At 42.6% G+C, this 27,140-nt stretch overlaps 1 protein-coding gene across 1 annotated transcript in view; it reads right to left on the bottom strand.

The window, feature by feature from the left end:
• LOC144699540 (dynein axonemal heavy chain 17-like) overlaps positions 1-27,140 on the bottom strand; it is a 785,608-nt gene that overhangs the window by 685,310 nt on the left and 73,158 nt on the right. The window contains 6 exon segments of the mRNA XM_078570587.1: positions 833-1,101; positions 6,189-6,305; positions 18,033-18,200; positions 20,075-20,161; positions 20,397-20,549; positions 23,939-24,064. Coding sequence (XP_078426713.1) covers positions 833-1,101; positions 6,189-6,305; positions 18,033-18,200; positions 20,075-20,161; positions 20,397-20,549; positions 23,939-24,064 — 920 coding nt within the window.

Here is a 27,140-nt window from a genome sequence, read left to right as displayed (position 1 = left end):
ACAGTTCCATAATGCAGCTCAACACCACCTTCCCAAGGGCAATAAGAAATGGGCAATAAATGCTAGTCTAGCCAGCGATGCCCACATCCTGTGAAAGAATAAAGTAAAAAATACCCTCCTCCATGCCTTTCTGACCTCTAGACTTAATTATTCCAGTGTACTCTTGGTAGGGTTCCTGTGGCTTACCATCCAAAACTCTGCTCCTTGTCTCCTAACTTGCACCGTCCTATTCATCCATTACTCCTGTGCTTGTTGACCTACATTGACTCCCGGTCAAGCAACACCTCAATTTTAAACTTTTCATCCTTATTTTCAAGTCACTCCCTGGCCTTGCCCCTCCCTATCTCTGCTATCTCCTCCACTCCCACAATTCTGAGGTACCTGGGTGCACTTAATGCTGGCCTCTTGGCCATCCCCAATTTTAATTGCTCCACCTTTGGTGGCCATGCCTTCAGTTACCTAGCCCTAAGCTCTGGAATTGCCTCCTTAAGCCTCCCCGCCTCTCTAACGCTCCTTCAGGCTTACCTATTTCGCCTCCAAGCTTTTGCCCTAATATCATCCTATGTGGGTTAGTGTCAAGTTGTGCTTTAGAACACTCCTGTGCAGCGCCTAGGGACATTCTTTTGTGTTAAAAGATGTCATATAAGTATATGTTGTTTTTGAAAGTTATTTTTGCTAGGAATCCACTTTTGAAGTTAGAAAAAGTTTTATTTAATCTTTACTGTAGCTTCAAACCTTTTTATCTCATGCCTTCTATGTTTATAGTCCAAGTCAAATATTTGCTTCTATATAGATATATATAAAAATCAACCCCAGCATTTTAAACACTTACGAATGATCAATGGATTTGAAACTCTTCATTGATGCTTCCATTCTTTCATTAACTTCCTGTGCCCACTTCAGTTCTCCAGCTACATATGGCATATTCTTGTTGATGGTAGGAACACCACCCCTAGCTGCAGTTGCAATCAAGTGTGCATCAAACACTGACTTGATATTATCCAAATCACTATTAATCATATCAACTAGGATTGGGTATTTTTGAGATACTTCTTCTTTTATCAATGGGCGCTTGATGAAAAATCCAAACATGTTCAACATCTGAAACAAGAGAAGCAAATTATAATATTGAAAATATAATAGTTATTCATTAAAAGTAGGCATTGTAATTAATGATCAAAAACTGTAAAAGTCAAACTATCAACAAATGTATTGCTGAAAAAAAGACTTCTTTTGTCAATGCTTTTCGTCTTGCACTCATCAGGACAATTTACAAGAAAATACCAATGTCAGGGGAAACAACATATTTATACTGTATGAGAAGAGAGTGCTAATTGGTTGGCAAGTGGACTCTGAGTGGTAGTTGCATTGCCATGGAGAATGCACCAGTCAATGGTGACTGACCGTTAACTGCCAAGCATTGTTTGAAATTTAAATCAGGCAACTTGACTCAGGTCAAGACATTGTCCTGGGGAATGAACCAGCGAATGGTTATCACTTATTTTGTTTAGCTGAAACAGGTGCAATGTGTGTACATGCTCTATTTATCTGCAAAGAACAGGGCCCTGTGTATTAATATATGCAGCTTCCAGTACGTGCAAATGTGCCATACTGCGAGCTGACTAACAATCTTAAGTGGCTCTTTTTATTGGAACAGCTGATTATCCATCTTGAAAGAAAGGCTTGCATTCGAAAGATGGAATCCCCTATGGGGCAGCACTTCCTTAGCACTGCATTGAAGTGTCAGCCTTGATCTTTGTGTTCAAGACCTGGAATAGGACCCGTACCCACAACATTCTGATTCACAGGTGAGAATGCTACGAACTGAGTCATGGCTCACACAGTGGTCAAGAAGCAGGTGATATTTCAGCTAGCTGAAGGCCTGTAGGACAGCAGTCTGAGTAGGCCTAAGAGAAGTAAAAACTAAAATAAGACATTTCCCCATGAGGGGCTATGAAACATATGTCCCTAGAGCTACCATGCACTCCAAAGTTGATAGCAGACATTTTGTGTTATGTGTAAGAAACCCACCAATGTATATTACTATATACACTACCCAACTACTATATGTTCAAGGCTCTGAGGCATGTTCCCCATCAATTGCAGTAATTTATTGTTCTCTAAAAGAATCCCTTTTTCACTGTAATAATCTTACAGCAGAGAAGGCGACTATTTGGCCCATCATGCAGTGCTAGCTCTTTGAAACCGGTCCTGAAGATCAGAATTCCTGGACTCATCAGCTTTGGTGATATGTCTCTGATCGGTGCCACCTGCTCTTCCTGGATCGATCCACACCTGCTCTTCCTGGATCGATCCACACCTGCTCTTCCTGGATCGATCCACACCTGCTCTTCCTGGATCGATCCACACCTGCTCTTCCTGGATCGATCCACATCTGCTCTTCCTGGATCGATCCACACCTGCTCTTCCTGGATCGATCCACACCTGCTCTTCCTGGATCGATCCACACCTGCTCTTCCTGGATCGATCCACACCTGCTCTTCCTGGATCGATCCACACCTGCTCTTCCTGGATCGATCCACACCTGCTCTTCCTGGATCGATCCACACCTGCTCTTCCTGGATCGATCCACACCTGCTCTTCCTGGATCGATCCACACCTGCTCTTCCTGGATCGATCCACACCTGCTCTTGTGTATTTAATGGTTCACAGAATGTACTTTCTAAATGAATGGGTCTGTGCTGGTGCTTTGCTTTGAAACGGAGTTGCACAGCTCTAGAGGACATGCTTAATGGCTCCAGTTCTGAAGATCCAAAAAAGAGCTTCTGTAACATCTGTTTACAAAAACACCCCCACAATATTAAATATAGATCCTGATTATAGTTTGTTGCAAATAAACCTTCACTAAAAAGCTGGCATAAAATTGTCAATCTAGGCAAGCTTTCAAAGTAGTGAAAGTGAATAGAATTTTGAGTGAAGAAAGCATAAGTCATGTACCTGATCTGGGATACTATGCATCTTGCTTCGCCACCCCTGCTTTATCAAGGTCACATTCCTGTTTTTGGAAAGCCTGCAATGTGGCTGAACCTCCTCTAATAGTTATCCTCTCCTTCTTATGTGCTGCCTTTTCTTACATGCAATGAGTTAATAACACTGGTAGCATAGAATCTCCCTACATGCAAGTGTCATGGTGATCTCTGTGAAGATTGAAACTTGCAGAAGTGGTTGCTGCTTATTGGAGAATTTGGTGGTGATCTGTTGTGTTCAGACTTCTCCTGAATAAGATGATATTGTGCAAGGGAAAGTATTGGGAGCTCCATAGTGCAATATCGTGCAATTCATAAGAAAACAGATAGAAAGCAACAGCTTATGATAGGCTATGCACAAGTTAGCTCCTTGTGTTTACATGCTTGCGCAGCCATAGAAAAAAAATTAAAGAGGCCGAGCACTTCAATACATCACTCACTCGTACTAATTGCATGATAGTAATAGTTGACAGAAGTGCATAAATATCAGCTGGCTTTGCAGTTGACTCTGTTGCTCTATCCTGTGAAATCTTTTGGAACACGAGGGCCAGGTTTTCTGAGCACAGTTACTTGCATTAATCAAATGCCTCTTTCCCCCATCTTGTTCACCCATTGTCTTGTTCACCCAATAGTAATTGTGGAGAAAGATGCTATCCCTCCTGAACTACATTTGCTACAACAAGGGACAGGATTTTCTGTTTTGGGTCAGAGCCCCAACACTGAGGTCAAATGTGGGTCCCAACCCCACACACTGTCAGGAGCCATAACCCAACATCAATTTTGGCTTGATTGGCCAATTAATGGCCCAGTGCATGCTTGCTGTCCAATTAAGCATAGTGGGTGGGCTCATGAGGCTGGAGAGGCAATAGGAGGTCCTCTAGCGATGATAGTTCCACCATCCAAAGTGGGAGCTGCAGATGCCTGCAGGGAGAGAAATAGAGAACAATTCACAATGGAGTCACCCTCTGAAGAGAAGGTGAAAATATTTAATTTAGAAAGAGGCCTCAACTACCTGGCCACGATCATGGAGGAGGAACCCCTCCAAAGGGCAACCAACGATCGCTGCTTTGGCCCAACAGTCAAAGCCAATGTGGAGTCCATTATGTCATAAAATGATAAATTCCAGTCAACACAGGTGAGGGTCCTTAATTAGCCCTTTAATTACCTGCCATTTGCAGGCTTCAAAATATGGCTCAGGGCAGGATGATACCAGCAAACCGACACGCCTGCGGATGGTGTGAAATTATGCGCCCACCCATCGCAGGTCCTGCACTCATTTGAGCTCCCAAAATCCTGCCACAGAATTCTAGTTTCAATAAAAGAGGGTCAGCTGCTCAAGTAAGAAGATTTTCTGTACTGCAATCTAACACAGCCTAGGATGGACAGCAAGCAAAAAGTAAGCAGTGCTCATCAGTATGTTGACACTGCTAAAAGAATTCATAGTAGCAGTGTAGAAAAGGAGAAATGACCCATGGAGATGTACTTTTTAAATTCTTTCACAGGACATGGGCATTGCTGCCTAGGTCAGCATTTGTTGCCCATCTCTAATTGCCTTTTGAGAAGGTGGTGGTGGTGAGCAGCCTTCTTGAACCACTGCATCCATGTGGTGTAGGTTTACCCACAGTGCTGTTAGGAAGGAAGCTCTAGGATTTTGACCCAGTGACGGTGAAGGAACAGAGCTATAACTCCAAGTCAGGATGGCATGTGGCTTGGAGGGGAACTTGCAAGTGGTGTTCCCATCCATCTGCTGCCCTTGTCCTTCTAGGTGGTAGAGGTCGCAGGTTTGGAAGGTGTTGTCTAAGGAGCCTTGGTGAATTGCTGCAGTGCATCTTGTAGATGGTACACAATGCTGCTACTGTGCGTCTGCGGTGAAAGGAGTGAATGTTTGTGGATGGAATGCCAATCAAGTGGGCTGCTTTGTTCTGGATGGTGTCCAGCTTCTTGAGTGTTGTTGGAACTGCACTCATCTAGGCAAGTGAAGAGTATTCCATCACACTCCTGACTTGTGCCTTGCAGATGGTGGACAGGGTTTGGGGAGTCAGGTAGTGAGTTACATGTCACAGAATTCCCAGCCTCTGATCTGCTCTTGTAGCCACAGTATTTATATGGCTAGTCCTGGTCCCTTTCTGGTCAATGGTAACCCCTAGCATATTGATAGTGGGAGATTCAGTGATCGTAATCCGATTGAATGCCAAGGGGGTGGGGGGGGGTTTTGATTTTCTCTTGTTGGAGACGGTCATTGCCTGGCACTTGTGTGGTGCAAATGTTACTTGCCACTTTCTAGAGCTCCTTGATGCTACACTCAGTCAAATGCTGCCTTGATGTCGATGGCAGTCGCACTTACCTCACCTCTACAGTTCAGCTCTCTTGTCCATGTTTGGACCGAGGCTGTAATGAGGTCAGGAGTCGAGTGGCTCTGGCAGAACCCAAACTGAGCATCAGTGAGCAGGTTATTGCTGAGTAAAAGCCACTTGATAGCACTATCCACACACCCTCCATCACTTTGCTGATGATCAAGAGTAGATTGATGGGGCGATAATTGGTTGGGTTGAATTTGCCCTGCTTTTTGTGGACAGTTTTACAACGTGGCCAGGTAGATACCAGTATTGTAGCTGTACTGGAACAGCTTGGCTAGGGGTGCAACTCGTTCTGAAACACAAGTCTTCATTGCTACTATCAATGTTTTCAGGGCCTATAGCATTTCCAGTATCCAGTGCCTTCGGCCATTTCTTGATATCAAATGGAGTGAAACGAATTGGCTGATCTGTGATGCTGCGGACCTCAAGTGGACACCAAGGTGATTCATCCAATCTGCACTTCTGGCTGAAGATGGTTAACAAATGCTTCAGTTTTTGGCTTTTGCACTGATGTGCTGGGCTCCCCCATCATTGAGGATGGGGATATTTATGGAGCCTTCCCCTCCGGTTAGTTGTTTAATGGCCCACCACAATTCACAGCTGGATGTGGCAGGTCTGCAGAGCTTTGATCTGATCCAACGTTTAACTCTGTCTGTCACATGCTACTTCGGCAGTTTGGCATGCAAATATTCAGCCCTGAGTTGTAGCTTCTCCAGGTATGCCAGGTGCTGTTCCTGGCATGGTCTCCATTGAACCTTACATACCATATGACAAACAAATTATTTGTAATAGCAAACGTGCAATTTTATTTTATGCATAGTCTTTATTCATAATCCACTTTTACCTTCACAGCAGATATAATGCTTGTACAGTCACTAAATCCCTGGCAAATGATCATTCCCAACCTTCGGTCAAAATCATCAATCTTGCTTTGAAACACTGCATAGTCTTCTTCAAATCTCTATGTAAATACATCCAAAAAAAATCAAAATGATGCTTGTACAAATATCTAGTAATAAACAGTAAAAATATGAATAGAATACAAAGGTTATTCTCTAAACAAATGTCTCCTCCCTATGCAATAAACATAACTCAAGGTCAATGCCACTTCTAGCTAAAGGGTTTACATGTGATTCTCCCAATAGTTCAGTTCATAAAGTCAGCATGAACAATAACAACTTACACTTTGTTTTTAATAATTCTTGGGGTGTGGGCGTCACTGGCAAGGCCAGCATTTTTGCCCATCCCTAATTGCTCTTGAAGGTGATAATGAGCTGTCTCCTTGAAATACTGCAGTCCATCTGGTGCAGGTAAAACCACAGTACCGGTAGGGAGGGAGTTCCAGGATTTTGATCCAGAAACAATGAAGGAATGGCAATACAGATGCAATTCAGGATGGTGAGATTTGGAGGGGAACTTGCAGATGGTGGCATTCCCAATGCTCCTGCTTGTTCTTCCAGAAGGGGTCCAGAATTTTGAAGGCACTGTCAAAGGATACTTGGTAAGTTGCTGCAGACTATCTTGGAGATAATACATACTGCTCCACTCTGCACCAATAGTGAAGGGAGTGTTTTAAGGTGGTGGGTGGGGTGCTGATCAAGCGGCTGCTTTGTCTGGACGATGACAAACTTCTTGAGTGTTGTTGGACCTGCAATCATTGGAGAATTGTCCTCCACTGCTACTTCATCCACTTGCCCAGCTTCATTTCCTACGACTAAATCTGGAATTGTACTCCCTCTCATTAGGCTTATGTGCTGGCTAAAAAAGGTCTCGAATTTTATGCCCTGTGTGCCTATCACGCCGTTCGTATCCCAATTGATATTAGGGTAGTTGAAGTCCCCAACTATTTTTGCCCTTTTTTTTGCAGAAAACTACCTACATATTTGCTCTTCTATCCCCATCTCACTATTTTGGGGGTCTATAGTACACTCCTAGTAGTGTGGCTGCCCCCCTTTTTATTCCTGAGCTCAATCCACATAGCCTCATTTGATGATTCATTTAGTATATCATCCCACCCCCCCTTCATAGCTGGAATTGATTCTTTAACCAATAATGCTACACCCCCCATTATTAGGCCCCTCTCTATCCTGCCTGAAAATTCTATATCCAGGGATGTTGAACTGCCATTTTTGCCCATCTTTAAGCCAAGTTTCCATTATAGCGATAATATCATGCTGCCGTGTATCTATCTGTGCCCTCAGCTCATCGGTTTTGCATTTAAATACCTTTTTAATGTTGCCAAATTCCTGTGCTGTAAACCTTTTAACCTTTGCTCCTTCTGTCTTTCAGAGTCACCCACTGATTTTCTGTCTCCAGCTCCCTGCTCTGAATTTGTCCTATCTGAATCTACCCTCAGGTTCCCATGCCCCTGACAATCTAGTTTGAAATCCTCCCCAACACACCTAGCAAATCATCCTGCAAGGACATTCGTCTCAGTACCATCCAGGTGTAGACCATCTGGCTTGTAAAAATCCCACCTTCCCAGAACCGGTCCCAATGCCCCAGAAACCTGAAACCCTCCCTTCTGTACCATCTCTCCAGCCACACATTCACCTGGTGCATTCTCCTATTACCATACTCACTAGCACGTGGCCTTGAAAGTACTCAGAGATTACTACCTTTTGAGGTCCTGCTTGCTAATCTCTTTCCTAACACCCTGAACTCAGCCTGCAGGGCCTCATCCCGTTTTCTACCTATATCATTAGTAACAATGTGAGCCACGACCTCTGGCTGTGCATCCTCATCCTTCAGAATACTCTGAAGCTGCTCGGTGGTATCCATGACCCTTGCACCAGGGAAGCAACATACCATCCTGGAATCACGCCAGCGACCACAGAAGCACCTGCCTGTTCCCTTAACTATAGAATCATGCAACCATTATTGCTCTCCTGTCTTTTCTCCTCCTTCCCTGGACAGCTGAGTCACCCATGGTGCTCTAGTCATAACACTTACTGCTCTCTCCAGAGGAACCCTCTCCCCTATCAGTACTTAGAATGGAGTACCTGTTAGAAAGTGGAATGGCCTTAGGGGTCTGCTGCACTGCCTGCCATGCCTTTGTCTGTCTGACAGCCACCCAGTCCCTCTGCCTGCTCTTTCGCAAGCTGCAGGATGACTACTTTCTGAAACATGATATCCATGAAGCTCTCATCCTCGTGTGTGCTCCTCAGCGACACCCAGCTGCTGCTCAAGTTCCAAGGTATGGCCCTCAAGTTTTTCCATTTGGTGGCATTTACTGCATATGTAGTTGACCAGGACAACTAAAACTTGTAGCCACAGTATCTATATGGCTGGAGGAACAGCACCTCATCTTCCGACTAGGCACTTTACAGCCTTCCGGACTGAATATTGAGTTCAACAATTTTAAATCATGAACTCTCTCCTCCATCCCCACCCCCTTTCCGATTCTCCCCCACCTTTTTTTCGAATAATTTATTTAGATTTTTCTTTTCCCACCTACTTCCATTATTTTTAAATGTATTTCCATCCATTGTTTTATCTCTACCTTTTAACCTTTTTTGATTCCTTCGCCTCCCCCCCACCCCCACACACCCCACACCCACCCCCACCCCACCCCCCACACCCACCCCCACCCCCCCCACCCCCACACACCCCCACCCCCCCCACCCCCACCCCCATCACCCCCACCAGCCCCCCCACCCCCACACACCCCCCCAACCCCCCCCACCCCCACCACCCCCCCCACCCTACCCCCCACCCTTAAACCAGCTTATATTTCACCTCTCTTCTATTTTTACTTAGTTCTGTTGAAGGGTCACTCAGACTTGAAACATTAACTGTGCTCCTCTCCGCAGATGCTGCCAGACCTGCTGATTTTTTTTTCCAGGTATTTTTGTTTTGGATTTCCAGCATCCACAGTTTTTTTTGCTTTTATCTACATGGCTAGTCATTTGAGTTTCTGGTCAATGGTCAGTTCCAGGATGTTTTTGGTAGGTGATTCAGTGATGTTATTGTCATTGAATGTCAAGGCAGATGGTTAAATTCTCTCTTGTTGGAGATGGTGGCTGCCTGTCAATTGTGTGGTGTAAATTTTATTAGCCACTTATCAGCCCAAGCATAAATATTGCTCAGGGTTTGCTGCATGGGCATGGGCCGCTTGAGTGCCTGAGGAATTGAAAATGCAACAGCCTCACTTCCGACCTCATGGTGGAGGTGAGGTCTTTAATGTAGGAAAACATGCAAGACACTGCACAGCAGCACAATCAGACAAAATTCAACAGTGAGCCAACATTAGAAGGTTACCAAAAGAAAAGATAAATGGAAAAGATAGAACAGAATTCCAGAGTTTAGGGGTTAGACAACTAAAAGCATGGCAGCCAATGATGGAGAGAAGAAAGTGGAGGATGAACAAGATCCTAGAAATGAAGGAATACAGACTTGTCAGAGGATTGTGGGGCTGAAGGAGATTAGAGATAGGGATAGCAAAGCACAAAGTAATTTGAACATGAGTGAGAATTTTAAAATGGAAGCATTGCTGGGCTTGATCCAAGTTCGGTGCCAAGCACAGAGGTGATAAGGGAACAGGATGTGATGCGAGTTAGGATATGGGCAGTAGAACTTTACATAAGTATAAATTTTTGAGGGTGGAAGATGGGAGAACATTGGAATACCGGGGTTGGAGGTAGCAAATACATGCATGCATGAGGGTTTCAGCAGCAAATGGACTGAGGCAGGGCTGGGGACTTTAAGATCTCAGCTTCATACCTCCTTCTGGGCTCAATTAGATTCACCAGAAAACCAAATATATAGTATTTTCGTAAATCCAGGTTACATATCTTTTAAACATTGGGGCAAATTATATGGGTAATCTTTCCAGAGGTTGAAATTTGCATGATTTATTTCTAACAACTACTCATTACAATGATGCCTGAAAATATCAATTCAAAATTTAGCAGCTTTTTTTTTCACTCTAAAATATTTATCTATAGAATTGACAAGATAGAAACTTATTCAGATTTTTTTCCACATGGCATCTGCGTAAGATATATTTTACTATGGGTCACAATAGCTTAATTGTTGAGTAGGCATATTTCTGGAGGATTGATAACAATATGGTCGATACAAAGCTGCTTAATCCATTAATCAGGAGATAATACAGACTATCTCAGAATTCACCCGAGCAGAACATGAGGCAGCATTGATGCTTAGCATGGAAAGGTCAGAAGAAGTTTGGAAAATAAAGATTCACTAATATAGGGGACAAACAGGCGAAGTCAGGAGGAGTTAATGATAAAATAGTTATAAATACTTTTTTAATATTTCAACCTGTTCGAAGTTGGGGAGGCTGACAGCGCATCAGGGAGTTTGAGCAGTGGGGTTTTCAGTGGCTCTTAAACTGAGCCACAGCATGAACTTCCCACTTGGTGTCTTCTCCAATTGGAGCAGGCAGGCTGATAAGTGCCTTCACTTAAAGCTTCAGATTTTGAAGGGAATCCTGTGGGGGATAGAATTGATCCATTCTACAACTGGGAAGTGATGGAATCTCAATGAGGGAATGCTCAACCATGGTTTTCTGAAGTATCCCTGGGCATCATGCTCTAGGCTGTAAGGGCCCACAGAGACATTATGTTCCCAACAAATGGGAGGAGAAAAACTGGCTCAGAAACCAAGCAGACTTGACTGGAGATGACTGAGCAAGAAACAGAGTCCTGTCTTCACAGCAAGGATGCCCTGCCTCGTGTTGTGCGACACTTTCAACGGATTAAGTGGGAACAGAGGTAACTTGCAACTGAGCATCCAAAAGGCACCTCAGGATTTTAGTAGTGGCAGAATTGTATTCCACCACAATCTGTAATTACATGGCAAGCCATCCTTCATTCTACCATTACCAGAAAGCCCAGGGGACTAACCCTGGCTTAATGGTGAGTATAGGTGATCATGCCAGGAGCGGCACCACACATACATAAAAATAAAGTGCCAAACCTGGTGAAGTTACAACACAAGATTACTTTGTGCATACTAAACAATGGAAGCAGTATGCTACAGAGAGATGAACGATCCCACAAAAAACAGATCATATCTAAGCTCTACAGGTTATGAATGATGGTGGGCAACTAAAACAACTAAGAGGAGGAGTAAGCTCCACAAACATTCCCATCCTCAAAGATTAGGGAGCCCAGCCCAGCAATGCAAAAGGCAAGGCTAAAGCATTTGCAACCATCTTCAGCCAGAAGTGCTAAGTGGATGATCAATGTCAACCTCCTCTCCAGGTCCCCAGAATCACCGATAAGTCTTCAGCCAATTCAATTCACATCACTTGATTTCAATAAACATCTGAGTGCACTGGATACAGCAAAGTTTATAGGCCCTGATGACAGCCTGATTGTAGTTCTGAAAAATTGTGCTCCACAACTAGCTGTGGCCCCAGCCAAGTTGTTCCAGTATGACTCCAACATTAGCATCTGCATGCCAAAGTGGAAAGCTACCAGTGAAGGAACGAACATGCACATTCCCTTCCTTCCCAAAAATCCTAACCCCCATCCACATTAATGTCCCCGACCACCTCCTTCCAACCCCCAGGTCTGTCTGCCTCCGAGTCCCCACCGACACCCTCGCTGTCCCTTCTACCGATACTGTCAAACCCTCACCCTCCCGCCACACTTTGCCCTTGATCATTCTCAACAGTCCCTCATGCCATGCCCACCCTCTGTTTGTTTGCTCTCCAGGTGGCAGTCATGAACCCAAAGCCCTCCCTTGGACGTTCACCTGGACATACCCCACCCCCCCGGAAACTCCTCCCTCACCCCATGCAACTCTTCTCCCTTGCCTGCCCCCCAGACTCCCCTCCCCCTTAGTCCTTCCTCCAGCCTTACTACTCCTTCCGCAATCCTTCCTCTGCGCCCCCCAGACCCCATCTCCACTCCTTCCCCACCCCAAACTCCCCCCACACTCGTTCTGCCCCCTCCAATCTCCTTCCCTTACACCCTCCCCCCTTACAACTACAACCAGTTGCCATTTTCTCCCATTACCCCCTTTGAGACTTTTGTTCTCCCCCCACAAACACCCCTGTTCCCCCCCACTCCCAACATCATTCCCCCGACACCTTCGTTGGCCCTCCTCCCAATCCTTCTTCCTCTCCCAGTCGATCCTAGTCCTTTCTCTCCCAAATGTTACAGAAAACCCACTATTACATTTTATGGCTTGATTACAGGACAAATGAGAGGTCACTTGTAGTTCAATTGTCAAAGCAAAGGCTGCAGAGATAGGCGCTGTTAAGTGGTTTGACACTTACGCTGCATTCCATTCAAAAGCCGATTGTGTAAAATAAAATAGTTCTAGGTCTCAAACTAGAGTTCTACGTCTCAATTTGTTTTAGCTTTTTAACTTAAAGTGCTTTAAAGTATGTAACAGACTTATGCATTACTGTGGTTTTGTAACCAGTTTCTGGAACTAGTGTTATTATGTAGCTTTTGTGATTTTCATTTCTTATGAGCTTGTATTAATTGAATGTTACTTTGTAATGTGTATCTTGCTACCTCAGCTTTAACACTAATCACTTCTATGCACTGACTTTATATGTACTGTAATAATTTTGTAATTGCTGAATTAGGTTAAGATTTGTACCTCTTGGACTTTTAGTTTTTTTAAAAAAAAACGTCATTCAGACATAAGCAGTCATTAGGAAGTTACATTTAAACTTTTGTTGAACACTGTTTGATACATCTTAGATGTTCTGGAAAGTTCAATTAGATCTTTTGGGATGATGAGCCCATAGCATCAATCATTAGGAAATGACACCAAACATCCTCTTATCACAAATAAGCAGACAAATTATTTTGCGGTGCCTTGTTATCTCAGTGAAAAGCTATAAGCTTAATAAAATAACAGGGAAAGCTATGATGAGAAGGATGTTCCCATAAATGACCGACATCTTAGGGAACCAGGCAGGAGTTAATGGGAAGTGACATCAGTAAGGTGACCATCACCCTTGAGACTAATCTGACACTGATCATGTGCTGCTTGGGCCAAAAACAAAGGGATCCTACTGACCATGCATAGAGGTTGTGGCTAGGAAGGGTTATTAAGAGGCAACTTCCAGTAGCTAGGGGTGGAGTTGCCCTGGGAGTCCTCAACATAGACTCCAGACCCCATGAAGTCTCATGATATCAGATCAAATATGGGCAAGGGAATCTCCTTCCAATTATCACTTACCCCCATTCCTCAGCTGATGAATCAGTATTCCTCCATGCTGAATACCAATTAGAAGAAGCAATGAGCACAGAATGTACTGAGTGGGGGACTTTTCAATCACCAAGACTGGCTCAGTGACACCATTACTGACCGAGCCCTGCAGGAGGACAAAGCTGCTAGACTGAGTTTGCAGCAGGTGGTGAGGGAGCCAAGGGGGTAAAACTGATTTGACCTTGTCCTCACCAATCAACCTGTCACAGATGTATCTGTCCATGACAGGATTGGTATACTGCACATTCCTTGTGAAGATGAAGTCCCGCCTTCATATTGAGTATACCTTCAAACGTGTGGCACCGCCATCATGCTAAATGGGATAAATTCAACAGGTCTAGCAACTCAAAACTGGGTGTCCATGAGGTGCTGTAGGCCATCAGCAGAGTTGTATTCAGGCATAATCTATAATCTCATGAACCAGCATATTCCGCCCTGCCACCCACCCCCCAAATTATCATCAAGCCAGGGGATCAACCCTGCTTCAAATGAGTGCAGGGGAGCATGCCAGGAGCAACTTCAGGCATATCTAAACATGAGGGGTCAACCTGGTGAAGCTACAACACAGGACTACTTGCATGCCAAACTGTGGAAGAAGGTTGCAATAGACAGTGCTAAGTGATCCCACAACCAACAGATCAGATCTAAGCTCTGCAGCCCTACCACATCCAGTAGTGAATGGTGGTGGATAATTAGACAACTAACAAGTGGAGGAGGCTCCACAACCATCCCCATCCTCAATGATGGGGGGTGCCTTTTTTTTTTTTAAATTCATTTATGGGATGTGCGTTTTGCTGGCTGGGCCAGCATTTATTGCCCATCCCTACTTGCCCTTGTGAAGGTGGTGGTGAACCACAGTGCTGTTAGGAAGGGAGTTCCAGGAGGTTTTGACCCAATGGCAGCAAAGGAAAGGCAATATATTTCCAAGTCAGGATGGTGAGTGACTTGGTGGGAAACTTCCAGGTGGTGGTGTTCCCATCTATCTGCTGCCCTTGTCATTCTAGATAGTGGCGGTCATGGGTTTGGCAGGTGCTGTTTGAAGAACTTTGGTGAATTCCTGGCACATAAAATTTCTCTGGTTCTATGATTCTATGGCACAGAAAAGAGGCCACTTGGCGCAAAAGACAAGACTGACATATTGCAACCATCTTCAGCCTGAAGTGCCAGGTGAATGATCCATCTCAACCTCTTCTGGAGGTCCCCAGCATTACAGATGCTAGTCATCAGCCAATTTGATTCACTCCACATAAAGTCAAGAAACAGCTGAAGGTACTGGATACTGCAAAGACTAAGGGTCCTAACAACAATAATGCGAAGATTAGTGGGAGGCCAGAAGATTGGGAAAGTTTTAGAAACCAGTGAAGGATGACAAGAAGAACAAAGAAGGGAAAATTGGAGTAGGAGAGAAAACTAGCAAGAAATAATTTTTAAAAACAGTAAAAACTTCTGCAAGTATATAAAAAGGGAAAAAAAAAGAGTAGCTCAATGCAGCATTGAACCCTGAGAAGGTGAGACTGGGGAATTAATAATGGGAAACAAGGAAATGGCAGAGGTTTTGAACAAATGTTTTGTATCCGTCTTCACAGCGGAAGACAAAAAAAGTCTAAAGAATAGTAAAAAAAAAATCAAGAGGCAAAAGATGAAAGAGGAACTTAAAGCAACCACCAACACTAGAGAAAAAAAAAACAACAGGAATACTAATGGGGCTTAGGGCTGACCGCCTGCACCCTCAGGTTTTAAAAGAATTGGCTATTGAGATAGTGAATGTAATTGCTTGTAATCTTCCAAAATTTCCTCGATTTTGAAACGGTCCCAATGTATTGGAAAACCAAAATACAACATCTTTGTTCAAGAAGGGGGAAGACAGCAAGCAGGAACTTATATGCCAGTTAGTCTAACATCTGTCATTGGAAAATGCTAGAATCCATTATTAAGAAGTAGTAATAGGACATTTAGAAAATCATTATACAATCTGGCAAGATTAACATTGTTTTCTGAAAGGGAAATTGTGTTTGGCAAAATTTATTAGAGTTCTTCGAGCATGTAGAAGGCAGAGTAAATAAAGGGGAACCAGTAAATGTAGTGTATTTGGATTTCCAAAAGGAATTCAATAAGGTGACACATAAAAGGCCACACAAGATAGGAGCTTCTGGTATTGGGGGTTATAGAGAACTGGCTAACTAACAGGAATAAGAGGCAGGATAGCAAACTGTAGCTGGTGTAGTGCCATAGGGATCAGTTCTGGGGCCTATTTACGATCTATATTAATGAGCTGAATGAAGGGACCAGCTCTATTGCAGCTAAATTTTCTGACAATGTGAAAATCGGTTGGAAAGCAAGTTGCAAGGAGACTACGAAGAGCCTGCAAAGGGATATAGGTAGGTTAAATGTGCGGGCAAAAATTTGACAATGGAGTGTAATGTGAAAAAGTCGGAGGTTGTCAACTTTATCAGCAAGAATAGAAAAGCAGAATATTTTTTAAATACAGAAAGACTGCAAAATGCTGCAGTACAGAGGGATCCAAGTATCCTTGCACATGAAATCACAAAAAGTCAGCATGGAGGTACAGCAAGTAACTAAGAAGGCTGTCATGAAGAGATTAATATCTATAATGTTATTGGAAATTATTTTTTTTAAAAAGAGAGTTTAGTGGTGTCTACGTGTGTCTTAATTGGATTAAAGTCAGCTGGTCCAGAGGCTTTGATATATAGAAAGAAGTAGGTTTGAAATTGTAATTAGATGAATGAGGAAGTTTAGAAACAGATGTCAAGGGGGAAATTTGCATTTTTAAATAAACCATTCAAAAGAATAGGTGAAACCTTGCACCTAGCTAGAAGATGCCAAGCAATGTGTCTTTTTTTCAGCTAACTAATAAAATTGGTGGGATGAAAGGATGTTATTGTTAGAGGAGGTAAAATTAAAAGCCTAGTGATACAATGGAAAATTTACATTCAAAAAGAAAGATATGTATAAAAGGAGAGATTGTGTGTAAGGCAGAGGCATTTTAAGATCCAACAAGTGTGAGAAGCCTCCAGCTTTGTAAACCTCAAGTCTGTCTGCAAGGACCCAGAGCTGAAAGATACTCATTTTGAATGCGTGTCCAGGGGTGTGTTCTGCCAGGTGTTTCTTTAAATCTATAAGATTTACTGTTGCCTTACCAGGATTTAACGGAGTGTCAAATTAATTATGGGATTTTTGTAGTTACTATAGTAGTAATTTTGTAGATGTATGTATGTGTTTACAATCTTTGTATTAATAAATGTTTACTTTAGTTTTATAAAAACCCTCTTGAGACTCGGTGGTCTTATTACTACTAAATTCAAAGCCTGCGTCTCGAAACATACAAATTGCAAAAATGGGTTATGACAGTTGTCTCAAGTTTCCCTCTGGGATTTGAACAACTCAGCCTTTACCATCAGCTGTGTCATAATAAGGCAAACGGAATGTTGGCCTTTATTGTAAGAGGGATGGAATATAAAAATTGGGAAGTCTTACTGTAACTGTACAGGGCACTGCTGAGGCCACACCTACAGTATTGTATACAGTTTCAGTCACCTTACTTAAAAAGGGGCATACTTGCATTGGAAGCAGTTTAGGGAAGGTTCACTAGGTTGATTCCTGGGATGAGGGGTTTGTCTTATGAGGGAAGGTTGGGCCTATATTCATTGAAGTTTAGGAGAATGAGGGGTGATCTTACTGAAACATAAGATTCTGAGGGGGCTTGATGTGGCAGATGCTGAGAGGATGTTTTCCCTAGTTGGGGAATCTAGAACAAAGGGGCACAGCTTCAAAACAAGGGATCTCCCATTTAAGATGGAAATGGGAAGGAATTTCTTCTGAGGGTCATTAGTATTTGGAATTCTCTTCCTCGGTGAGCAGTGGAGGCTGAGTCATTGAAATGCACACAAAAATGCAATGAATAATTTTTAAAAGACATATTTAGTGTTTCTAAGTTTCTTTTTTAGGGTGGCATGTGGCCTTTATTGTATAAGGCTGTGCTTCTACAACACAGAGTGGCAAGTCAAGCTTACCTATTCTAATCACTCATGAAAATGTGGAAATACCGGAGGTGGCAAGGGACAAGTTATTTGGTGGGCAAGTAGCAATGAAAAAAAAATCAACTTTGAATATGTGAATCTGTAGCAAAGTTGTATTTTTAATGGGATTGTCAAATATGCTTGAGTCAAGGTCTTCTCTTCATTTGGTAGAAAATGTCTAAGTATAAAGATTATTTTCTGAATTAAGATTGTAATGACTTCATGTAGGATAAAGTTCAAAGACTGAAAAACATTAAGAAAAGTCTTTCAATGGGCTATAATTATGAACACTCTGTGAAATTATCAAAATTAGTAGCAATATTGCTCTCCTTCCAATTTTGACACTTATGAAACATTTTAGGATCAATAATCACTGATGCTTATATTGTTTTAAACAAGATAAAATACTTTCACAATAGCATTACATTACTCAGTTCAGTAATTTTCCTTACGTGGTCTGCTATATCCAAAGCATTGTATGTGCATTCAGCAAAGATTTTAATAACTTCTAAAAATTCTATATAGATCTGCTGCACCATTTGGCCAAGGAAATTTCCTCTAACCCCGCCTGCTTCAATTTTTTCAAGCTTTAGGAACTCAACAGTAGTGGAAAATATCTCCTGTATAAAACAAAATTTGATAACTGTTATTATTTGGTAAAGTGATAACTATTCAATTCACATAATCATTCAAATCTTCATCACCATTACCTATTAGAACTATTTATGATATATTACCATCATCATTACGTGACACAGTCATACCAGCAGCTTCAGATTTATCATTAGATGGAACTTCATAAGTAGAATATTTCCATTTGGATGTCTACAGTGTCACTCATACACTCTTGATCCTCCTGGCCCCTGCCTCAGGCATCCTCCTACCCCTATCATGGATATTTCCAAATCCAGTGACACCCTCCACCACCAATTCTTTACATACATTGCTGGTGACAGTTCCAATGGGTTTCCAGTAGTGGTCTGACCACCCCTTCTCGAATTTTGATCTCCACCCACCGGCAGAAATATCCATTGCACCAGCTTCAGTGCCAGGAAATACTAATGAAGCCCAGTCGTTAAATCCTCAAGTCCTTCCCTTCTTCATATAGCTCTGCTGCTTCATTGGACTCAGCATCCTTCAGCTGAAGCTCATTTCTCTTTCAAGTGCAACACTGTTCAGCATGTGGCATTGAGCGATAATTTGCATCAGTTAGTTTTCACATGTACGCCGGCGACAGCCAGCTCTACCTCATCACGACCATTTCTCTCGACTCCTCTACAGTTGCTAAATTATCAGACTGCTTATCCAACATCCAGTACTGCATGAGCAGAAATTTCCTCCAATTAAATATTGGGAAGACAGAAGCCACTGTTTTTGGCCCCCGCTCCAAACTCCATTCCCTAGCTACCAACTTCACCTCTCTCCCTGGCAACAGTCTGAGATTAAGCCAGTCTATTTACAACATTGGTGTCACATTTGATCCTGACCTCATACGTGCCCATTCTAAGACCGCCTATTTCTACCTCCAAAGCAAAATATCACAAAATAAGATTCCCACAAACAATGTGATTAATGGCTACCACTTAATCTGTTTTTATTGTCTTATGTTGAGTAATAAAGGTTGACTAGGACACCAGGAAAATTCTCATATCATAGGCACAGAATATTTTTACATTCACCTGAGGGGGAGACAGGGTCTAGTTTCAACGTGTCATCCAAAAGATGGCACTCCCTCACAACTGCACTGAACTGTCAATCTAGATTGCTTCACGACTATGGAGTAAGGCTTGAATCACTGACTGCAAGAGAGAATGCTATCACAGAGTCAAAGCTCTCACCAGTTAGTGTCTGCTTTGTACAAAGAAAGTGATAAAAGGTATGGCAAACATGTCATTAAGTTTCCAGAGAGACAAAATGCAGATTTGTTTATCTAACATGTCTCCTATGCCTGGAAAGGTTTGGTAGCATAGAAGTTTAATATCATGGTGATCTCAACAGCAAGCAGGATGAGTTATCCCAGACTTTCGTACTGCTTGTAAGTCAGGCTACAGCAGATGTCAATGCATCTACAGTGAAATGGAGATACAGAAGACACATTTACTAGGATGCTCAGGTACATTTTAAGGTAGTATCAGGTAGTATCATGGCATGCAAGGTGTCTTTGCCATTGCAACTAGTGGTGGTCCTCATACAGTTCATGCAACAATTAGGAGGTACAGAGTTATATCTTGAGTTTCAATGCTCAATTTCCCAGTCAAAAATCATATGGGAGGTAAATCTGACCATTTGTGAAGTAGCATTCAAAAAGAAGAATGACAGTTGCATAGATGGTCTCACTTTCTAATGATCTAATTCTGGGGGAAAGTAATGAAATTAATTCTTCACTAGGCATGTCCTTGTGGTCAATAACCTATGTCTCACTACTCAATGTGATGACATACCAGTGCTCTGCACTCTTGTGCCCTGGAAAGGAATGAAAAGCAAAGTACAGTACCTCAATAGTCTGTAATCGGTGCATAAATCTGTCCAACCTTGCAAACACAAGATGTGAGGGGAACTCCCAGTATTTTGGTTCTCTATCCTAAAATAGAAGGAATGTATTTTTCTGTAACAATCAGATACACATTTAATAGCATTCTCTCAACTATTATGCAAATATATGAACACCAGTGCCTTTTTCTATCTGAAACACAAGATACCAGGCTTGAAACCTTTGCTACAGGATTAGAACAGGTAAATCAATGACAATACTTGCATAAAAGTATTCAAATTTGTTTGAAAACTGGTCAATGTAAAACATTCTGAATGTACAGTACCTTAAAGAATGTGTGCATTTCTGACCGGTTATGATCATAAACCTGGTAAAGCTTCCTTAAGACAGATATTGTCAGGTGGATTGTTTCCAGCACCTCCTCTATTTCCCCCTGTAATCCTTTCATTAACTCATCTGGATTCAAAAAGTTACAGGTCTACAGAAAAAAGATTTTCATTGTGTTAATTACTAAGATGTAGTATTAGTGTCCAGCATCCAGACAGATTGAATGTACATTTACACAATACCATAAATTATAAGTGCACATTGTTAACAAAACCATAATGCACATTTCAAAAATCAGAATACTGCTGATGCTGGAAATCTGAAGTAAAAACAGAAAATGCCAGAAATACTCAGGTCAGACAGCATCCGCAGAGAGAGAAATAGAGTTAATGTTTCAGGTTGGTGACCCTTCATCAGGACTGGGAAAAAAATTAGAGATGTAAGAGGTTTTGAACAAGGGGTGGGTGGTACAAGGACAAAAATGGTCTGTGACAAGGTGGAAGACAGGAGAGATTCAATGACAGAAGAGTTAGTCCTACAGGGCAAAAGAAGACAGTTTATTTCTACATTTCTTTTCTTGCTCTATATGCCTACACCAGGTGTGCTACTTTCTGAAAGCCAAAAGACCCTGCAAGAGAACACCGAAAACATGCAAAGAAAGGAAAAAATATAGGGGGCAGAGTTTATGGTCTGAAATTGTTGAATTCAGTGATGAGTCTGGAAGGCTGTCAAGTGCCTAATCAGAAGACAAGGTTATGTTGAGTTTTACTGTAACAGTGCAGCAGGCCAAGGTCAGAGATATCAGTGTGAGAGCAAGATGGAGAAGAAAAATGACAGGACACCAGAAGCTAGGATCATGTTTGCGGACTGAACAGAGGCGTTCCACAAAGCAGTCACCCAATCTGCATTTGGTCTCTCCAGTGTAGAGGGGTACATATTGTGAGCAGCAAATGCAGTAAAGTAAATTGAAAGGAGTACACAAATCACTGCTTTACCTGGAAAGCGTTTTGGGGAGAGAAGACAAAAAGGCAGGTGTTACATCTGCATTTGTGTGAAAAGGTGCCATTGAAAGGGCATGGGTTGTTGGGATGATTGTGGAGTGGGCAAGCGTATCACAGAGGGGATAATCTCTTTGGAATGCTAAAAGGGGAGGGAAGAAGAAGGTGTTTGGTGGTGGCATCGTGCTAAAAATAATCCATTGAATTCGGAGGCTGGTGAGGACAAAGGGAACCATATCACAGTTCTGGGAGGGAGAAGAAGGGGTGAGAGTGCAATAGTGTGGTGGTGGATACAGTTAAGGATCCTGCCAACCATGGTTGTGAGGGGGGGGTTGGTGTGGGGGATCCTTGGTGGAGGAAAAAAGACATCTCATAAATGCTAGTGTAGAAGGTTGCATCATTGGAACAGATACAATGAAGACAGAGGAACTGGAAGAATAGAATGAGTCCCTACAGGGTGTACGGTATGAGGAAATATAGTCATGTTAGCTGTGGGAGTCATTGGGCTTATATGAATATTAGTTGATAACCTATCACCAGAAATTGGGACAGAGAAGTTATGGAAAGTGTTACAATCCCAGACCAGACACCCAAATTTTGGTATGATCCTGGGCAAGACTCTTAAAATTTGTTACAATCCAGCTAAGGACCAGTAACTTTTTTTTGTTAAAGTAGATGGAATTTGAAATCCCAATTACTTACTAAGAATAAAACCACAAGATTCCACTGTTTTAAAACAGTCTTCTTTAAACAAAAAGAAGAAATCAACAAAGCAAACAGTCATTACTCTATTGTATAGACAGAATTAACATGAAATAAACATGAATTAACAGGCAAAGTATGGTTAAAAACACCACAAGCTACACATTAAATGACAGACACCTGCAAGACAGGTTCCCAAAATTTCTTAGCAACCCACCCAGACGACAGTCATTACTGAGAGTCACAAAATCCTGAAAAAAAAACCTGTCTTTCAGCTCCTCTTCTTCCAAAAGCTAGTCTGATCGGCAGCTGACAACAACTCTATGCCACCCAAGTTCCACAGGCACAATCCTCACCCAAAAGGTGCACTATTCCAGATCTCTCAAATCCGCTCTCCGGTCCAGCCTTCTTGGTCTCTTTTCCAGCTGAGCTAACCTGCTTCCAAGAATACGTCCCCTTGTGATGGCCAGGCTACACTCCAACTTCTAAACACAGGCATGGTCCCAGCTTCTCAGCTATGCTGCTGCTAACAAGCACTTCTGAGCTTCCCAGAACCCCAATCTTCTCAGCAGCACAGAGCAATCCCTACGCCCAGGCTTCCCCAAGCCCCAACTCATAGCAGCGTAGAGCTAACAGCTCCCTGGGCTTCTCCATGCTCTAACCTTCTCCACAGCATGGACCTAATGACAACATTTCAGCTGCATGGAGCAAACCCTCCTCTTCGTCTGCCCAGTGAGCTGACCTGTGACCTTTTTAAATCTCCCAACAGGGTTCCACCCCTGTTCCTAGACAGGATCTGATGTTTCCAAGCTAGTTACATTTTGTACCTTAAAATGTTACAATCTCCAGTCAACAGGAGGTACCCCTACCGGTGCTAACTTACAAAAACACAGACAAAAAAAAAAATCAAAAAAAATATTGTTTCCCCTCACAAAGAGTTAGAGTCAGAGATGGGTCATGTGAAACTGAGGGAAGGGTGGAAATTGGAAGACAAGTTGAAGAAGTTTTTCAATTCAGGGCAAGTACAAGACATGGCACTGATGCAATCAATGTACTCGAAAAAGAGTAAGTAGAACTGGAACAAGGAATGTTCCACATATTCCATAAAAAAAGACAGGCATAGCTAGGAGCCATATAGGTATCCACATCAACACCTTTGAGGAAGAGAGATGAATTAAAGGAGAAATTGTTCAATGACAGAGCATGTTCACCCAGGCGATGGTTATTGGAAACTGGTTAGGCCTCCACTGAAAGATGAAGTGGAGAGCCTTCAGACCATCCTGGTGGGGGAAAATGGAGATGTAGAGAGATTGGACCTCCATGATGAAGAAATGGTTAGAGCCAGGAAATGGGAAGCTTTTAAAGCTAGAGGGCAACAGAAGAGTCATGGATGTAGGTGGGGAGAGACTGGACAAGGGGAGAAAAAAAAAAATGGAGTCAAGGTGGAAGAAATCAGTTCAGCAGGGCAGGAACAGGCTTAAAAGATAGGTCTACTAGGGCAGTCCAGTTTATGGATCTTGTAAAGGACATAGAACTGAGCTGTACAGAACTGATAAACTAGGAGGTAGGAAGGTCACTGGAAGAGATGAAGTCAGTGACTGTTATGGAAACAACAGCTTGACATTCGATGGTGGGTTCATGGTCAGAGGGAGGAAGGAGGAATCAAGGGAATCACTAATTTAAGGGTTGTTTGCTAATGAAACAATTAAATTGGGTCCAAAACAATGATGCAAATAAGAAAACCATAAGCAATTGTTTCTTAATTAGTTAAAGTCTAATTGAGATTAGACAGGTAACATATGGTTTGAAAAGTACTATGCAATGAAAAATATATACATACCATCTCAATGAAGAGGTTGAAAATCTCTTGTAAGATAACTATGATCCTAGCAGGGATGCTGTAATATCGAGAATTGGCCCACACTAAACAAACAGTATGCAGTATAACATCAACATAGGGGGACACCTAAAACCAAATGATCTTAATATTAATAAAAAGGTAAATGTTTCCATCGCTCTATTCACAATCAAGCCTAATAATATTAACAAATAGAAACAGAAAATGCTGTAAATGCTTAGCAGGTGTGACAACATCTATGGAGAGAGAAACAGAGTTAATGTTTCAGGTCCATGACTGCTAACCTTTTTCACAGACCTGAAACATTAACAGTCTGTGCCCACATGCAGCAAGACCAGGATAATATTCAAGCTTAGATTAAGTGGTAACATACTTAGCTACACAAATGCCAGGCAATGATCATCTCCAACAAGAGAAAATCTAACCATTTTCTCTTGACTTTTAATGGCACTACCACACTGAATGCCCACCATCAAATTCCTGGGAGGGTTACCATTGACCAGAAATTTAACTGGATCAGCCATATAAATACTGTGGCTACAAGAGTAGATCAGAGGCTGGGAGTTCTGCAGTAGGTAAATAACTCACCTCCTCATGCAGCACAAGTCAGGAATATGATGGAATACTTTCCATTTGCCATGATGACAACAGCTCTAACAACTCTCAAAAAGCTTGATAGCATCCAGGGCAAAGCAGCCTATTTGATCAACACACCATCCACCACCTTAAACATTCACTCCCTCCATTAACAGTGCACAGTGACAGCAGTGTGTATCATCTATAAGATGCGCTGGTCAACTCACCAAATTACCTTTGACAGCACCTTTCAAGCCCATGATCTCTGACATGAGAAGGATAAGGACAGCAGACACATGGGAATGTTAATTCCAACAATTGTATGTCAAGGAAGAATCAGTCTGAAGCTAGCCTGTACCTTAAAACAGATTTAGTTCCAAGACAACAAAGTGAGATCACAAACTCTCCCAGACCCCCAGTGAACTGGTTTATATACTGTTGCAATGACTCCCTCATAGGAGGTGTCAGCTGTGGCTCAGTTCATAGCACCCTCGCCTTTGAATCAGCGGGTTGTGGGTTCATGTCCCCCTCCCGGAAACCAAGAACTGTGATTGTACTCGAAAAGAGTTGCAATCTGTGACTGTTGATAACTCAAAAGAGTATCCTTCCCCAATTGGGGACAGCTGTGCTTAATTACCAACTTAAAACACATGCAGCACAAATTCAACATTAACAGGGAACACCACCACCTGTAAGTTTCCCTCCAAGTCACACACCATCTTAACTGAGTACTGTATTACTGTTCCTTCACTGGCTGGATCATAAGCCTGGAACTTCCCTCCCAGCAGCACTATGGGTGTACCTACATTAAATGGACTCCGGCGGTTCTAGAAGGCTGCTCACCACCACTTCTCAAGGTCAATTAGGATGGGCAAAAATGCTGGCCTTGCCATAAATGCTTATCACCCATGAATGAATAAATCAAAACTGCTGCCAACTGCCACCTATCGCCCTTCCTCAACTGATGAATCAGTGCACCTCCATGTTAAATATCATTGGGAAGAAACACTGAGGGAAGCAAGGGCTCAGAATGTACTCTGAATTCAATATCCATCACCAAGAGTGGCTCAGCTACTGACACAGCTAGCCAAGTCCTGAATAGCATATCTGCCAGAGTGGGTCTGTGAGAATACTGATAAGAAGAAAAAAGCTATTTGACCTCATACTCACCAATCTCCCTTTTGCAGATGCATTTGTCCATGACACTATTGGTAGGAGTAGCCACTACACACTCCTTGTGGAGAAAAAGTCATATCTTCACACTGACAACACACTTCGTTGTATTGTGTGGCACTACCACTGTGCTAAATGGGATAGATTCAGAACAGATCTAGCAGCTCAAAACTAAGCACACAAGACATTCTGGACATCAGCAGGAGCAGAATTCTATTTCATCACAATCTGTAAACTCAAGGCACAACATATCCCTAACTCTATTATTTCCATTGAGCCAGGGTACCAACTCTGGTTCAATGAGGAGTCCAGGACAGCATGCTAGAAGCAGCACCAGGTATATTTAAAAATGTAGTGCCTACCTAATGAAGCTTAAACAAAGGACTATGTGCATGCTCAAGTAGCATGCTAAAGACACAGCTAAGTGATCCCATAATCAACAGATCAGATCCAAGCTCTGCAGTCCTGACACATTCAGTCGTGAATGGTGGTGGGCAATTAAACAAATAACCAGAGGAGGAGGCTCCACAAACAACCTCATTTTCAATATGGCAGCGCTCAGCATATCGGTGCTAAAGATAAGGCTGAAGCATTTACAACCATCTTAGTCCTCATCCTGAGGGTCCCAGCATCACAAATACCAGTCTTCAGCTGTTTCAATTCACTCTACATGATATCAAGAAATGTCTGAAGGCACTGGATACAGCAAAAGCTATGGGCCCTAACAACATCCCAGCTGTAGTGCTAAAGGCTTGTGTTTCAGAACTAGCCAGACCCCTAGCCAAGCTGTTCCAGTACAGCTACAATTGCATCTTCCTGACAATGCAGAAAATTGCCCAGGTATGTCCTGCCACAAAAAGTAGGTTAAATCTAATCCACACAATTACATCAGTCTACCCTCATTCATCAGCAAAGTGATGGAAAGCATCATTAACAGTGCTATCAAGTGGCATTTACTTCCTTATAACTGGACCATGGATGCTTTGTTTGGTTTCTGCCAGGGCTACTTCCCTCCAAGCCTCAGTACAACCTTGGTCCAAACATGGACAAAAGCACATAATTCCAGGGTGAGGCAAAAGTGACTGCCCTTGACAACAAGGCAGCTTTTTACTGTGTGGAATCAAGAAGCCCTAGCAAAATACAAGTCAATGGGATTCAGATGGAAACCTCTTCATTGCCTGGAGTCATACCTAATACAAAGCAAGATAGTTGTGATTGTTGGAGGCCAATCAGCTCAGCTCCAGGACACTGCTGCAGAAGATCCCCAGGATAGTGTCCTAGGCCCAAACATCTTCAGCTGTTTTATTAATGGCCTGAAAAAGGCAGAAGTGGAAATGTTCATTGATGATTACACAGTGTTCAGTTCCAATTGCAACTCCTCAGATAATGAAGGAGTCTATGCCTGCATGTAGCAAGACCTGGACAACATTCAGAC

The sequence above is a fragment of the Cetorhinus maximus genome, chromosome 24 (genome assembly GCF_964194155.1).
Source record: "Cetorhinus maximus chromosome 24, sCetMax3.hap1.1, whole genome shotgun sequence".
Lineage (NCBI taxonomy): Eukaryota > Metazoa > Chordata > Chondrichthyes > Lamniformes > Cetorhinidae > Cetorhinus > Cetorhinus maximus.
This window is presented reverse-complemented; position numbering and strand designations above follow the sequence as displayed.